At 38.0% G+C, this 16874-nt stretch overlaps 1 protein-coding gene across 10 annotated transcripts in view; it reads left to right on the top strand.

Moving 5' to 3' along the window:
- Positions 1–16874, top strand: part of Adam22 (ADAM metallopeptidase domain 22) — a 233357-nt gene that overhangs the window by 186811 nt on the left and 29672 nt on the right. For all 10 annotated transcript variants that reach the window (XM_031379990.1, XM_031379989.1, XM_031379992.1 and 7 more), the window contains exons 23-25: positions 2248–2416; positions 3337–3451; positions 12054–12144. In XM_031379990.1, the coding sequence (XP_031235850.1) occupies positions 2248–2416; positions 3337–3451; positions 12054–12144 (375 nt within the window). The remainder of the gene's footprint in view (positions 1–2247; positions 2417–3336; positions 3452–12053; positions 12145–16874) is intronic.

The raw sequence follows: 16874 nt of genomic DNA, 5'->3' as shown, positions 1-16874 counted from the left end.
CTTAAAAATATCAGATATACCTTGAGATTATAAAATGACGTTTTAGCATGCAAATTTCTCCAAGATGTATTTTTCTACACCTGTCTTCAAAAAGTCAATGAAACAACTGCATCCCATAAAGATGAAGGTTAAACAAAGGAAAAGGATGGCAAGGTATAGAGGAGGCAGAGTCTTCCACTGAGAGACCGTATCCTAATGGAGCTGATAGTGAAACAAGCCCAGGGTTTACAGCTCTATGCCAGGTACAAGGCAAAGCCAGAACACACAAGAACGAGCTGGGGGACTCTAGGAGAGATGTCCACTGTAGATGAGCTGAGGCTCAACTGTATTATCAATGGGGATTAACAGCCAGACTGAATTAATTTTGTATTAAAGATGGTAAATGCACAGGAACGTAGACAGATAAACAGCCAACAAATAAAAGAATAATCTAAGTTAAAACAAAAGCAACTCAGAAATTGAAAGCTATTGTTTCATTCAACAACCAGCATTTACATAGTTCTAATAGTGTATAAGTTTGTTATTGATTAAATAAAGTTTATGATGACCTTTCAGTAAAGGAGAAATTGTGTATCAAGGGAAATCAGAAATAAGTTCTCTTATGGCATATACAGAAATTAATTGATAATACCTACAGTTGAAAAATAAAAAATTATTAGTATAATTTAGATGTTTTGAGACACAAAAATAACAAAGAATCAATAGTATAAAGAAAGTGGTTCTCTCCTAGGATGGATGTAAGGTGGGGATATTTCATTTAAGAAACCAATATAGGGCTAAAGAGATGGCTCAGTGGTTAAGAGCACTGACTGCTCTTCTGAAGGTCCTGAGTTCAAATCCCAGCAACCACATGGTGGTTCACAACCATCCATAATGAGATCTGACACCCTCTTCTGGTGTGTCAGAAGACAGCTACAGTGTACTTACATATAATAAATAAATCTTTAATAAAAAAAGAAACCAATCTATTTAATGCAAGGAAAATGACTCAGTTGGTAAAGTGCTTCCTATTTAAACATGAGGACCTGAGTCCCATGTTAAAACTTGAAGACATCAGTTCACACCTCTACCTCCTGGTGCTGCTAGGGGCAGACAGAGAGGGTCCTTGAGATGCCAGCCAGCCAGTCAGTCTAGCTGAGTCGGTGAGTTCCATGATTAGTGTGGTCACCCCTTCCCAAGTCAGAAGGGGAAGGACAATCAAGAAATACACTCTGAGATCCGTGATGACTCCTGGCCTCTACACATGTACACATGCATATACAGACACGCATGTGCATAAACATACCTAGGCACAAAATACCAGTTCCTGTATCTTGTTCCACATTACAAATGATTTTGATAAAAATTAGTATGGAAAATTTTGAACTAGCATTGGCAAGGTATCAAATGAAAATATTAGTTGTGAATATACACTTTCAACCTTTGTTACTATTTTTTACATTCTAAGGGAAAGCATTTGATCATGCTCTGCTGAGCAGTGAATACAGTGGTTGAGTCATTACCAAATAGAATTTGTATATATACAACACTTGGGAACAGTATAAATCAAATCCAATTCTGATTCTTATTTGTGATACATTTGAAATTCTGAAGCCTATTTAGTGAAACCAATTGGACTTGCACATAGTATCCAAGGAAAGATAATAGGATTAGTTCTGTTCTGACCTTACTGTAATAATTTTGTTAAAATTCTAAATATTATACTTACCTCATAGAAGAATTGGATCAAAAGTTTCCATTGCTTTCCACACTTAAAGGTACTTCTGGGTGTGGTGATGTAGGCCTTTGGTACCAGCATATGGGAGATGGAGACCAGAACAACAAAAGTTCAAGCCAGTTTTGTTTATATTAAGAATTCAATGTGGGCTGGAGAGATGACTCAACCATTAAGAGCACTGACTGCTCTTCTGGAGGTCCTGAGTTCAAATCTCAGCAACCACACGGTGGCTCACAACCATCTGTAATGAGATCTGACGCCCTCTTCTGGTGTGTCTGAAGACAGATACAGTGTACTTACATATAATAAATAAATAAATCTTAAAAAAAAATTCAATGCTAGTCTGGGCTACTTCAAATTCTATCTCAATGAAACAGAAGAACAAGAATTTAAATATCCTTTGACTACTGGTTTTTAACAAAAAATAAACAGAAGTCTGGAGAAGCGATATTGCCTACTTTTAGTTTTAAACTCAGATGAGTATGAATTAACAGAGCCCCATTTTCTTTCTGCACACAATTTCTTTTTAGTGGAGGGCATGTTAAGCTTGAAGAAGACGTGGATCTCGGTTATGTGGAAGATGGGACGCCCTGTGGCCCTCAAATGATGTGCTTGGAACACAGATGTCTTCCTGTGGCTTCCTTCAACTTCAGCACTTGCTCCAGTAGTAAAGCAGGCACTGTGTGCTCAGGAAATGGAGTAAGTGTCAGAAGAACCTCACCAGAGAAAGCCGTTTCTCCATGTTACAAAAGTAGATACAATCCTTTAACCTTTCCTTAATCATAGACCATTTGACTATCTGTGTTTCTTATTGATATGTGAACACTAACTTGATCAAAGCAACTTGAATATTTTTGTTATATAATCAAGAAAGTCTGAGAATAAGAAAACTAGTAATTTTCCTATTCAAATTCTTCTTTCTTCTTTTCTTATTCTAATAGGGTGCCATACAGTATAATGATAGGTTTCCTGCATGTGATTTAGGCAATGAATTTTAGCAAACTACAGTGGAATTTTTTTTTTTAATGGGGAGTAAAGAAGGAAGAGTGAGCTGCCATTCATTACTTATTTAGATATATAGTTAAATATAGCATTTAACGACTTAGGTCCTCTGGGTAGAGATGAATCAGCACTGACCATATATATGCTTGTTGAAACCATACCAGAGATGACAGCTGAGTTTAAAACCTGAAAGTAATGAAGTCATCAGGGGAAGTGCCATTCGTGGATGATCAGAAAGAGTGGTGGTTGGTTTAGACATGTTAATTCTGTTCTCACAGGTCTTATTTAAGTTATGGGTCAAACACTTGTCCTCCACAGGTGAGCCCCCCATGAATAGATCCAGCTTTCTCATTCTCATTAAAATTCCTTCCTAGCAGTTGTTTAGATTTTTTTTTTCTGTTAGTGAGTTCTATGACGTTATTTTTGCTGGCATTACAGAATCTTTGCCTGAACTGGTTGTATTATCCAGTTAAAGCAGAGGATCTTGGCTTGGAATCTGAAGCACAAATCCTATCTCAGGATGATCAGGTTCTATGCATACTAATTAGGAGTCAGCATGCATTTGCTTCTCTGTAGCAGAGAACTGATGTTTCTGCCGGCTCTCCTTTGGATTTCAGGTTTGCAGCAATGAGCTCAAGTGTGTATGCAACAGGCACTGGACAGGTGCCGACTGTGGCACCCACTTTCCTCACAACGATGATGCAAAGACTGGCATCACCCTGTCTGGCAATGGTAGGTATCAACTGGTAACTATGTCATATTATATACAATGAGAGAGCCACTTTCTCAATGGACATTTGTATTTGAGGGCTTTTTTTTATGTCATCACTCAATAATGAATGGTATCTACATAGCGAGTGAGGTCTACCTCATGAAACCAGTCATACTGATTACATTATAAAGATTTGTCATACTGAGTATAATTTAGATTACTGACTTTGTCTTATTCTGTCCTACTTCAAAAAAATGTCAAGCGTTATAATTACCCAAGGCTGTGAGCAAACCCTAGCATTTTAAATTCAGTCTTCAACAGTTTCACACATGTAAACGATATATCCCCGTCCCGCTCGCCCTTCTCACCCTTTCTTACCCTGCTTTCACTCTCAGAACCCCTCGTTCCACTGAGTTCTCAGTCTTCTCCTATGCCTTTTTACATTGTGACTTTATTTTCTAACATTTCTTTTACGTATAACAGAGTAGAATGTTGTTTCAGAGATTAAACACCCGTTGCTCTTGCAAACAGAGGTTCATTTCCCAGGACCCACATGATAGATTTTAACTATCCATTAACTCAACTTCCAGGAGATCTGACTCTTTCTTCTTCCCTCAGCTGACACCAGGCAAAACACTTGTGCACATAAAATATTCAATTTAAATAGATAATTATATATTTTTGACCTGAATAAGTTTTTAAAAGAGTTGTTTTTTAAACAAGTTTTTAAAAATATGATTCATTATAGAGTCCCATTTCTATAATCTTAACTTTGAGAAGCATAGAAACAATGTCCTTTGCCAAGGTGGTAAGACCGAAGACATAGGTCAGACATGACATTCTAAGATCATGATTGGCCCAAGAATAGAAGAGGAAACCAAGCAAAGGCTGTTAAAAAGCTCATACTTTAGAGATAAAATTTTTCTGAAACAACTACATCATCTCATTCTTGATGTCCTCAGACTGCAGTGGTAAATGGTCACATGGCAGTTGCTCCAAAAGTCAATGTGAATGCAAGTATTCATAGTACCTGGAGCACAGTGACTTTTCTTCTCCTTTTAATTAATTTTTTTTATTTTCTCACATATTATTATATCATGACTCTATCAGTTGCTAGGTGAAGCGTCTCTGATGACAATTGGACTAGGCCCTCATCTATGAGTATAGTAAAATATTATTAAGCATCATTTCATTGACTTTTTTTGCCAGTCATATTTGATTCTCTCCAAGGTCTCTGGGCTATTCAGCCTCTGGGTCCTGTCTCTCCAGGCAGTGTCAGGAGTCGGCTTCCTCTTGTGGCATGAGTCTCAAGCTGGACCAGTCAATGGTTGGCCGTTCCCATAATTTCTGAGCCACCTTAAGTCCTGCATACCTTGCAGACCGGATCAAATTATAGGTCAAAGGTTTTGTGGGTGTTGGTATCTTAATAAGCCTGGTTACAGGGGATGGCCGGTTCAGGCTTCTGTACCCCCATTACTAGGTGTCTTAGCTAGGGTCAACCTCGTAGATTCCTGGAAGTTTACATTGCACTAGGTTTCTACCTCACCTTCAAAATTCCCTGCAGTTCCTATTGTCTCTCCAAGAACTCTCTCCCTCCATCCTCCCCCACCCTGATCCTCCTGTTCTTGTCCCCACTTGACCTCAGTACATCTCTTATACATACTCTATTTCTTCTTCCAGGGTCACTCATGCCTCCCCCCTTGAGTATTCATTCTTACTTAGCCTCTCTGAGTGTGGATTGTAGCATGATTATCCTTTACTTTATAGCTCATAGCCACTTAAAACTGAGTATACATACCATATATGTCTTTCTGGGTCTGGGCTACTTCACTCAGGATGATCATTTCTGGTTCTATCCATTTGCCTGCAAATTTCATGATGTTATTTTTTTTTTTAACTGCTGAGTAATACTGTACTGTATAAATGTACCAGATTTTCTTTATCCATTCTTTGGTTGAGGTACATCTAGGTGGATTCCAGATTCTGACTGTTATGAACTAAGCTGTTAGGGACATAGGTGTCCTTGTGGTAGGATGTAGCATCCTTTGGGTATATGCCCTGGAGTGATATAGCTGGGTCTTGAGGTAGACTGATTCACAGTTTTTCTGAGAAATTGCCATATTGATTTCCCACATGGCTGTACAAGTTTACACTACCACCAGCAATGGAGGAGTGTTCTACTTGCTCCACATCCTCACCAGCATGAGCTGTCGCTTGTGTTATTGATCTTAGCCATCCTGACAGATGTAAAACAAAGTTTCAAAATAGTTTTGATTTGTATTTCCCAATGGCTAAGATGTTGAACATATTAAAGATGTTTCTCAGCCATTTGAGATTCCTCCAAAGAGAAATCTCTATTTAGATCTGTACCCCATTTTTTAATTGGCTTATTTGGATTGTTGATGTTTAGTTTCTTGAGCATTTTGGAAATTAGTACTTTGTCAGATGTGTAAAACTATTTGCCCATTCAGTAGGCTGCTTTTTTTCCTATTGACAGTGTCCTTTGTCTCTTCAGTTTTGCCAGATCCCACTTACTAATTGTCAATCTTTCTTTTTTTTTTTTTCTTGGTTTTTTGAGACAGGGTTTCTCTGTATAGCCTTGGCTGTCCTGGAACTCACTCTGTAGACCAGGCTGGTCTCGAACTCAGAAATCCACCTGCCCCTGCCTCCCAAGTGCTGGGATTAAAGGCGTGAGCCACCACCGCCCGGCTCTAATTGTCAATCTTAATACCTGCCCTATTGGCATTCTCTTCAGGAAGCTGTCTCCTGTGTGAATGCATTCAAGATTATTCCCCACACTGTCATTTATCAGTTTCAGTGTATCCAGTTCTATGTTGAGGTCCTTGATCCACTTGATCCACTTCCTCCTCAAAGGCCTCTTTTATCTTTATAATAATGGATTAAAACTGATCTTTTATACTTCAGCTGTGTTAGGGTATCCAGGGCTTATTGTAGCACAATACCTGGGCTCTGATTGTGCTATATTGCCCTGACAGTGTGGTTTTACACTGTCCTTTAACAATCCGGTTGTCCCTGGTGTTGACTAGTTGATAAGATTCCAGCAGCACTATGCAAGAACACAGGGAGAGAGCTTTGCTGGCTGTGCCTCAGGCTGGCTGGACTGGCTGTGTGGTAGTTCTTAATCTCTTTACAAAATTGTCCATGGAAGAAATGTTTGTGCAGGATTATTTCCCTGCTTTGTCCTAAGTTCTCCTCAGTCGTTTTCTGTAGGACAATAGCTGGTTGAGGTGTTTCTTATATGCAGTAGATTGGTGGATCCTGCTTCCATTCTCATTTTGTGTCTTTTTATTGGGGAATTCAGTTCATTGATATTGAGAGGTATTAATGAGAAATGATTGTAAATTTCTACTGTTTTGGTGGTGGTGGTAGTTGTGTGTGTGTGTGTGTTTTCCTTCTTCAGATTTTGCTGCATGAGATTATCTATTGACTGTGTCTACATAGGTATAGTTAATCTCCTTGGGTTGATTTTTTTTCTAATACTTTCCGTAGAGTTAAATTTGTGGGTAGATACTGGATACTGTTTAAATTTGTCTCTGTCATGAAATATCTTGTTTTCTCCATCTGTAGTAATTGAAAGTTTTACTACATATAGAAGTCTGGGCTGGCATCCATGGTCTCTTAGAGTCTGCAAGACATCTTTCAGGACCTTCTGGCTTTTAGAATCTCCATTAAAAAGTCTGGTGTAACTCTAATAGGTCTGCCTTTATATGTTACTTGGCTTTCCCCCATTCCAGCTTTTAATATTTTTTCTTTGTTCTGTATATTTAGTGTTTTGATTATTATGTGGAAGTGGGGGTCTTTTCTTTTCAGGTCTAAATTATTTGGTGTTCTGTAAGGTATAAACCTTTATAGGCATGTGCTTCTTAGGGTATGACAATTTCCTTATATGACTTTGTTAAAAATATTTTCTCACTTTTTGAGATGGAGTTCTTTTGTTTTTTTTTTTTACTTATTTTTTAAAAATATTTTTTCTTAATTTTTTATTATTTAAATGCATTTTATACATCAAACATATTAATAATATTAAGTATTTTGAGAATCAAGTAATACATAAGAATTTGTTCAACTTTTGTATTCATATCCTTTCATACCCTAAAAATATCATTAATAAATATTTAATACTATCCATAACTGAGAGTCCTACATCTAATGTTGAATACTAAATTGTTTCAAAACATACAAAATATTCTTTGGGAATTAAGCATAGTAAAAGAACGTGAAGTATTAAAAATGAATCATTAGGAAATATATTCAAAAGCCCTTATATGATACCACCTGAGATAGTGAGAGAGTATTTAAAACACATTATATATCTATGTACATTGTTTAAAAATCAGTTTACTTAAAAAGATTATCAGTGTTTCTAGGAGAGAAATTATTTTATCAGTAAGTATATTTTAAAATTTTCAAAATAGCAAAAACTCTTTGAAGTTAAACATTAAGAAAATGCTAATTTCAAGCACAATAAGAAAAATTATCAATAATATTTCCATGATTTTTGTAGAATATGATTTTAGTATTTTCAACTGTTAATATTCAACAAATAGAATGATTATTTAAAAATATACTTCATTTTTATGTCTCCCTTTTCACTTCTGTCTCTGTGACCTCTGGTTAGTCTGGCCAAGGGTTTATCTATCTTGTTGATTTTCTCAAAGAACCATCTCCTGGTTTTGTTGATTCTTTGTATAGTTCTTTTTGTTTCTATTGGGTTGATTTCAGCCCTGAGTTTGATTATTTGTTTCTTTCTTTTTTTATTTTTTATTTTTTATCTTTTATTAGATGTTTTCTTTATTTACAATATCTCCTTTCCCAGGTTCCCCTCCAAAAAAAATAATAAAAAAAAACCCAAAAAATAAAACAAACCCCTGTTCCCTCCCAGCTCCCCCTGCTGACCACCCCACCCACTCCTGCTTACTGGCCCTGGCATTCTCCTACACTGGGGCATAGAACCTTCACAGGGCCAAAGGCCTCTTCTCCCATTGATGACCAACTTGGCCATCCTCTGCTATACATATGCTGCTGGAGCCATGAGTCCCACCATGTGTGCTCTTTGGTTGGTGGTTTAGTCCCTGGGAGCTCTGAGGGTACTAGTTAGTTCATATTGTTGTTCATCCTAAGGGGCTGCAAACTCTTCAGTTCCTTGGGTCCTTTCTCTAGCTCCTTCATTGGGGACCATGTACTCAGTCCAATGGATGGCTGATTATTTCTTTGGGTGTATTTACTTCTTTTTGTTCTAGACCTTTCAGGTTTGCTGTCAAGCAGCTAGTATAAGCGCTCTCCAGTTTCTTTTTGGAGGCAGTTAGAGCTATGAGTTTTCCTCTTACCACTGCTTTCATTGTGTCCCATAAGTTTTGGTATGATGTGTCTTCATTTTCATTAAATTCTAAAAAGCCTTTAATTTCATTGTTTATTTCTTCCTTGACCAAGTTATCATTGAGTAGAACATTGTTCAGCTTCCATGTATATGTGTGCTTTCTGTTGTTTTTGTTGGTATTTAAGACTAGCCTTAGTCCTTGATGATCGGATAGAGTGCATGGGATTATTTCAATCTTCTTGTATCTGTTAAGGCCTGTTTTGAGACCAACTATATGGTTAGTTTTGGAGTAGGTACCATGAGGTGTGGAGAAGAAGGTATATTCTTTTGCTTTAGGATGAAATGTTCTATAAATATCTTATAGATCAATGTGGTTCATAACTTCTGTTAGTTTCACTATGTCTTTGTTTAGTTTCTGTTTCCATGATCTACCCATTGCAGAGTGTGGTGTTGAGGTCTCCCATTATTATTGTGTGGGGTGTGATTTGTGCTTTGAGCTTTAGCAAAGTTTCTTTTATGGATGTGGATGCCCTTGAATTTGGAGCATAGTTGTTCACAATTGAGAGTTCTTAGTAGATTTTCCCTTTGATGAGTATGAAGTGTCTTTCCTTATCTTTTTTGATAACTTTAGGTTGAGATGCAATTTTATTTGATATTAGAATTGACTAATCCAGTGTGTTTATTGGGACCATTTGCTTGGAGAATTGTTTTCCATCCTTTTACTCTGAGGTAGTGTCTTTCTTTGTCACTGAGGTGGGGTTCCTGTATGCAGGAAAATGCTGGGTCCTGTTTCCATATCCAGTCTGTCAGTCTATGTCTTTTTATTGGGAATTGAGCCATTGATGAGTAGAGATATTAAGGAAAAGTGATTGTTACTTCCTATTATTTTTGTTTGGGATGGAATTATGTTTGCGTGGCTATATTCTTTTGGGTTTGTTGAAAGATTACCTTCTTGCTTCTTCTGGGGTGTAGTTCCTCTCCTTGTGTTGGAGTTTTCCATCTATTATCCTTTGAAGGGCTTAATTTATGGAAGGATATTGTGTAAATTTGGTTTTGTCATGGAATATCTTGTTTTCTCCATCTATGGTAATTGACAGTTTTTCTGGGTATAGTGGCCTGAGCTGGTATTTGTGTTCTCTTAGGGTCTGTATGACATCTGCCCAGGATCTTCTAGCTTTTCTAGTCTCTGGAGAGAAGTCTGCCATAATTCTGATAGGCCTGCTTTTATATGTTACTTAACCTTTTTTCCCTTACTGCTTTTAATATTCTTTCTTTGTTTAGTGCATTTAGTGTTTTGATTATTATGTGACAGGAGGAATTTCTTTTCTGGTCCAATCTATTTGGAGTTCTGTAGGCTTCTTGTATGTTCATGGGCAGCTCTTTCTTTAGATTAGGGAAGTTTTCTTCTATAATTTTGTTGAAGATATTTACTGGCCCTTTAAATTGGGAGTCTTCACTCTCTCCTATACCCACTATCCTTAGGTTTGGTTTTCTCATTGTGTTCTGGATTTCCTGGATGTTCTGGGTTAGGAGCTTTTTGCTTTTTGCATTTTCTTTGACTGTTGTGTCATTATTTTCTATAGTATCTTCTGCACCTGAGATTTTCTCTTCTATCTCTTGTATTCTGTTGGTGATGCTTGCATCTGTGACTCCTGATCTCTTTCCTAGGTTTTGTATCTCCAGGATTGTCTCCCTTTGTAATTTCTTTGTTGTTTCTATTTTCATTTTTAGATCTTGGATGGTTTAGTTCATTTCCTTCACCTGTTTGTGTTTTCCTGTAGTTCTTTAAGGGATTTTGGTGTTTCCTCTTGAAGGGCTTCTAGCTGTTTATGTGTGTTCTCCTGTATTTCTTTGAGGGAGTTATTTATGTCCTTCTTGAAGTCCTCTGTCATCATAATGAGAAGTGATTTTAGGTCTGAATCTTGCTTTTTTGGTGTTATGTGGTGTTGAGCACTTGCAATGGTGGGAGGCTTGGGTTCTGGTGATGCCAAGTAACATTGGTTTCTGTTGCTTATGTTCTTAAGCTTGCCTCCCGCCATCTGATTATCTCTCGTGCTCCCTGCCCTCACTATATCTGCCTCGAGCCTGCCCTTCCTGTGATCCTGGTTGTGTCATAACTCCTCAGAGTTCAGCTGTCTCTGTGATCCTGTGATTCTGAGATCATCTGGAAGTGGATCTTCTTCTGGGTGTTGTGGGACTGGCTATGGAGTTCGTGCCCAAGGTCTGCTCAGGACACCAGCCCAGACCAGAAGGAACCTGTGCCACTGGTTGGGTGGAGTTCCTGGGTACCTGGGTCACGCTGTTCTCAGTTACTTCCGGTATTGGGGCAGATGTGTCCTTCTCACCTCTGATCCTATGATCCTGGGATTGTTAGAGCACCTGGAAATGGAGTTTCCTCTGGGTGTTGTAGGACAAGGCAGCCCAGTTAGGTGAACTTTCTTGAACTTCTTAAATGGATATAATTTTTTTTTTCCTTTATAAGGACCTCTATCAGCTTCAAAAAAAAATTTTTTTGAGGTCATTTCCTTGTGCTGTGCTTGAGCTGAATTGGAATGTCCAGGGCTCCAGTGGGGACATATTGTCCTGGCTGTTATTAATTGTGTTCTTATACTGGCATCTAGGCATCTGGGTTTGGGGTAATTATAGGTTGACATGCTGATTTCTGAGTTTATCTTTGATGGATGTTTTCCCCTTGGTTTCTCTTTCCTCTCTGGTCTTCTGGCCTATGTGACCGGTGGTTCTGATTACCAGGAAGTCCTCAGGTGCAGTAGGGTGTCTCCACTGGATTTTGGCAGCATACATGACTTCGGGGGTTTGGGGTACTGGTATTGCTTCTGGGATTCTGGGTTCTAGGAATTGGCATGGCCTTTGGGGTACTCATATGGCTTCTGAGGTTCCAGGTGCTAGCATGGCCTCCTGCCATGAGTTGTGGCCAGGGATAATGAAGCCAAGGGTATAGGGTACTGTTGGAGACAGCTGGGTGGGCTCTAAGGAGTGTTAGTGGGAGGTGGACAGTATAATACATGTTAGTTGGAGGTGTTTCTTATAGAACAGACCTCAGTAGCTTTTCAAAAGACATTATTTAGAAGTAGTCGTTCAAGTTTATCAATCCTTGTTTAAAATCCAAGACAAGAAAGGTGGACAGACATGGTAAGTCTTGATGTAAAAAATGTCAAACCCTTTTTACAAAACAGGTGATATTGTTAGCATGATTACAGTCCTAGAAAAGAAAATTACTGAAAGAATGTCATATCACTGATCTTCCTTCTTTTCTTCCCTTCTAGGTGTTGCTGGCACTAATATTATAATAGGAATAATTGCCGGTACCATTTTAGTGCTGGCCCTCATATTAGGAATAACTGCCTGGGGTTATAAGTAAGTCAAATATTCAGTATTATTACTATCAATATGTACCGTAAATTTTTATTAAGAGCTGGAGAGGTGGCTCAGTATGTAAAAGTCCCAAGTGCTCTTGGAGAGGGCTCATTTTCAATTTCTAGTACCAGTGTTGGGTGGCTCCTAAACACATACACCTCCACTTCCAGGGGATCTGACACCATCTGCTAGCCTTCTTATGTATCTGTGCTGAAATGTGTGTGTGTGGGTGCACATACACAAGAGAGAGAGAGAGAGAGAGAGAGAGAGAGAGAGAGAGAGACAGAGACAGAGACAGAGACAGAGACAGAGAGAAAGAGAAAGAGAAAGAGAAAGAGAAAGGAAAGAAGGAAGGAAGGAAGGAAGGAAGGAAGGAAGGTATTTAGAAATGTTTAAAGTGTAATTATAAAATATTTTGAATAAATGTTAACTGGAAAGATGTGTATCATTACTTTCGTATTTGCACTGAAAGTCAGTCTGGCCCGGGAGACAGTGTTTACCCAGCTTTGGTGTGGTTAGAAGTAATGATATATTATTACATTTTACATTTCTAACACCTCTTTTCCTATTCCGAAAGTACTGACTGATGTACTTCTAGACTGACTGATCCTTACAGTGACTTGTTTGTGAGTGAATGCTTACTATATCTGGGCATCACATTAATGGCAAAGCCCTTGTGTCATTAACAGCCATTAGTACAGATGAGTTTCTTTTTGTGAAGAACATACTCTTGTGAGATTCACTTCTAAAATTCAATTTCTTTTTCTTAAGCTTCAAAACAGCATAGATTTTTTTCTTTCAATTTTTAAAAGTTGAGAGTCATACTACATTTGAATATTTAGCCTTAGATATTTGCTAAGTAGATGTTCTCAAACATTTCTATATTTACTATTTAGAATTTCCCTTTTGAGACCTCATAAAGTTGCAAAGCTTCTGTAAGTCAAAGGACACTGTCAGTAGGACAACACGGCAACCAAAAGATTGGGAAAAGATCTTTACGAATTCTATCTCTAATAGAGGGCTAATATCCAATATATACAAAGAACTCAAGAAGTTAGACTCCAGAGAATCAAATAACCCTATTAAAAATGGGATACAGAGCTAAAAAAGAATTCTCAACTGAGGAATCGCAAATGGCAGAGAAACACCTAAAGAAATGTTCAACATTCTTAGTCATCAGGGAAATGCAAATCAAAACAACCATGAGGTCCTACCTCACACCAGTCAGAATGGCTAAGATCAAAAACTCAGGTGACAGTAGATGCTGGCAAGGTTGTGAAGAAAGAGGAACACTCCTTCATTGCTGGTAGGATTGCAAGCTGGTACAACCACTCTGGAAATCAGTTTGGCCACTCCTCCGGAAATCGGACATAGTACTACCAGAAGACACAGCTATACCACTTCTGGGCATATACCCAAAAGATGCTCCAACATGTAATAAGGACACATGCTCCACTATGTTCATAGCAGCCTTATTTATAATAGCCAGAAACTGGAAACAACCCAGATGTCCCTCAACAGAGGAATGGATACAGAAAATGTGGTACATCTACACAATGGAGTACTACGCAAATATTAAAAACAATAAAGTTATGAAATTCTTAGGGAAGTGGATGAATCTGGAGAATATCATCCTGAGGGAGGTAACCCAATCACAAAAGAACACACATGGTATGCACTCAACTGCTAAGGGGATACTAGCCCAAAAGCTTGGAATACCCAAGATACAATCCACAAACCACAAGAAACTCAAGAAGAAGGAAGACAAAAGTGTGGATGCTTCCTTCCTTCCTTCTTAGAAGGGGGAACAAAATACCCATCTAAGGAGTTGCAGAGTCAAACTATGGAGCAGAAACTGAAAGAAGGACAATCCAGAGACTGCTCTACCTGGGAATCCTTTCCATATTCAATCATCAAACCCAGACACTATTGTGGATGCCAGCAAGTGCTGGCTGACAGGAGCCTGTTATAGTTGTCTCTTCAGAGGCTCTGACAGTACCTGACTAATATAGAAGTAGAGACTCACAGCCATCCATTGGACTGAGTACAGGGTCCCCAGTGAAGGAACCAGAGAAAGGTCCCAAGGAGCTGAAGGGTTTGAAGCCTCTTAGGATGAACAACAATATGAACTAACCAGTACCCTCAGAGCTCCCAGGGACTAAACCACCAACCAAAGAGTACACATAGTGGAACTAATGGCTCCAGCAGCATATGCGGCAGAGGATGTTGTAGTTGGTCATCAGTGAGAGGAGAGGCTCTTGGTCCTGTGAAGGTTTATGCTCTAGTGTAGGGGAATGCCAGGGCCAGGAAGCGGGTTGGTGAGCAGGGAGCGGGGGCGGGGGGGAGGAAATAGGGCTTATTTTTTGTTTTAGTTTTTGATATTTTTTCAGAGGGTAACCAGGAGAGGAGATATCATTTGAAATGTAAATAAAGAAAATATCTAATTAAAAAAAAACAAAAAAAGAAAAAGAAATTGTGAACTTCAATAATAAATAAGTAAATAAATAAATAATGAATAAAATGTCCCTTTTGAAGACTTAAAATGTAAGTTTTTCTTTAGTATTGTAGTAACTATTTTAATGCTATGGTTTAAATGTAGTGTAAACATTCAATTCTTGGGTTAGGTTTCCATTACTGGGGACATGCCTGAGGGAAGAGCTTAAGAAGTAGAGGTGGTTGGTTTCACAGGCTCCTACACACTGTCAGTTGACCGCATTGCTTTGAGCCAATGCAGAAGATCATGGTGGAGAACACGTGGTGGAGGAAAGCTGCTCACTAAAGAAAGAGCTCATCACTGTAGTAGTCCCTCTACCCCAAAATCTACTGAACTATGAATCCAAAATTGGATCAACCCATTCATGATGTCAGCACTTCCATAATTTTACTACCTTCTAAATACTCCAATTTTAAGCAATGCTGCATGAGGACCACGCATTTAATACATAAGCTTTGGTAGATATTCAGATTGAAGCTAAAATGGGTCTCGTCAACATTTTGACTTAATATTGTATTTTGCTGTCTCTGGTAATGTCCCAGTCAGCGTCCTAGCCCTGGGGTTTTCCATTTGGAAAACCCAACATCTGGAGGCTACCCTCATTTGATAGCATTAGTCCTTCCTGGATCAAATTCAAATCACTAAATTGAGGATTAAAACAGCTTAGATTTGGGGCCATAGAGATAGATCAGTAGTTAAAAATACATACGGCTCTTGAGATTTCAGTTCCCACCACCCACATCAGGCGACTTAAAACCATTTGTATCTCCAGCTTTAGGGGATTTGACAATGCCCTCTGGCCTTTGAAAATTCTTGCCCTCCAATGCACATATGCACAGCACACACACACACACACACACACACACACACACTACACAAGCACACACACACATACACATACACACACAAATTGATTTTAAATTTAACATTTACTTTATATTTTTTTGTAAAGTCATCTTTGCTCTTTGGGTCATTATATGTCAAACATTCACAGCCATATACTATCTTATAGAAAGCAGTTTGACTGTCATCTCCTGTGGTCGGAAACCAGTAGAATCAAAGGAGACACCTTTAAATGTTAATGTATCAATTATTTGTAAAGTTAAAGCCTTGCAAGGGTTTTATTGAAAGGGTGAGCAATTATTTTATGGTTTGAATGCTGCCAATGTTAAAATTTAAGAAGCCATTGATGGATGGCTATATTAACTAAACCAGATAGCATAATGAGGTAGCATGGTTCTTGTGCATGGGATAGTCTGGAAAAGGAGCACACAGGGTCAGAGCAGGCTTTGCCCTGATCAAATTGATACTTAGCACTAGATCCGTTGTGAGCAATTCCAAATGCATTTGAGCATCTTGTACACTACCATTTGCCAAGTGTGATTTAGGCACTTATAAACATGGATGTCTGAAAGAAAAGCCTTTCTTCATGCCACAGCACATGAGCTTTATCTTGGGACGTTCTCTTTCAAGTTCTCTGATGTAGGGCACATATACGAATGCCTACCACAAGCACCGATGTTTTGTTATAGCTCAATAATTTTACTTGGCTACATAAAAGTCATTCCAGTGTGTGTTGAGTTTCTACCACTTACTGACATATGTGGATATTTCATTTATGTAATCCTGGAAAATAGTATTGTTCATAAAAGGTGAAACCAAAACATGCCTATTGCTAATGAAATTATCTTTGTCTGTAGAAATTACCTGTTTTCTTCAGGGGAGTTACATTTATCTTTTTAGCATTTCTAAATTTATGTATTTTAAAATTTGATTTAGAAAAGAGGTCTTGTTCATATTGTAGTATCTCTACAATTTTTAAAGTATCCCTATATATTGGTATACTAATAATTATTTATAAAGTATTAGAAATAATTTAACCTAAAATCAAAGTTTTAGAGTTTTTAAAAATTATTCCGAATATGTTTATTTGGATTTTTGTTTGTTTATTTATTGATTTTATTTTTATGACAGGGTCTTACTCTGTAGTCCTGGATAGCTTTGAACTCACTGTATAGGCTGGACTGACACTGAACTCACAGAGATCCACCTGCTTTTGCCTCCTAAGTACTGAGATTAAAGGTGTATACCACTACACCTAGCTCAGAATATGTTTGGAAACAGAATAAGAATGTAGACAATTTTAGTGGAGGAATTAAACTATGAAAATAATTTTTAAAATTCTGTTTGAAGTCAAAAAACTGTGGCCTGGCAAAACCATTTTCAAATTAATTCT

This window comes from Mastomys coucha, unplaced genomic scaffold, assembly GCF_008632895.1.
Source record: "Mastomys coucha isolate ucsf_1 unplaced genomic scaffold, UCSF_Mcou_1 pScaffold19, whole genome shotgun sequence".
Classification (NCBI taxonomy): domain Eukaryota; kingdom Metazoa; phylum Chordata; class Mammalia; order Rodentia; family Muridae; genus Mastomys; species Mastomys coucha.
The sequence above is the reverse complement of the archived record's forward strand: the minus strand, read 5'-3'. Positions and strand labels throughout refer to the sequence as shown.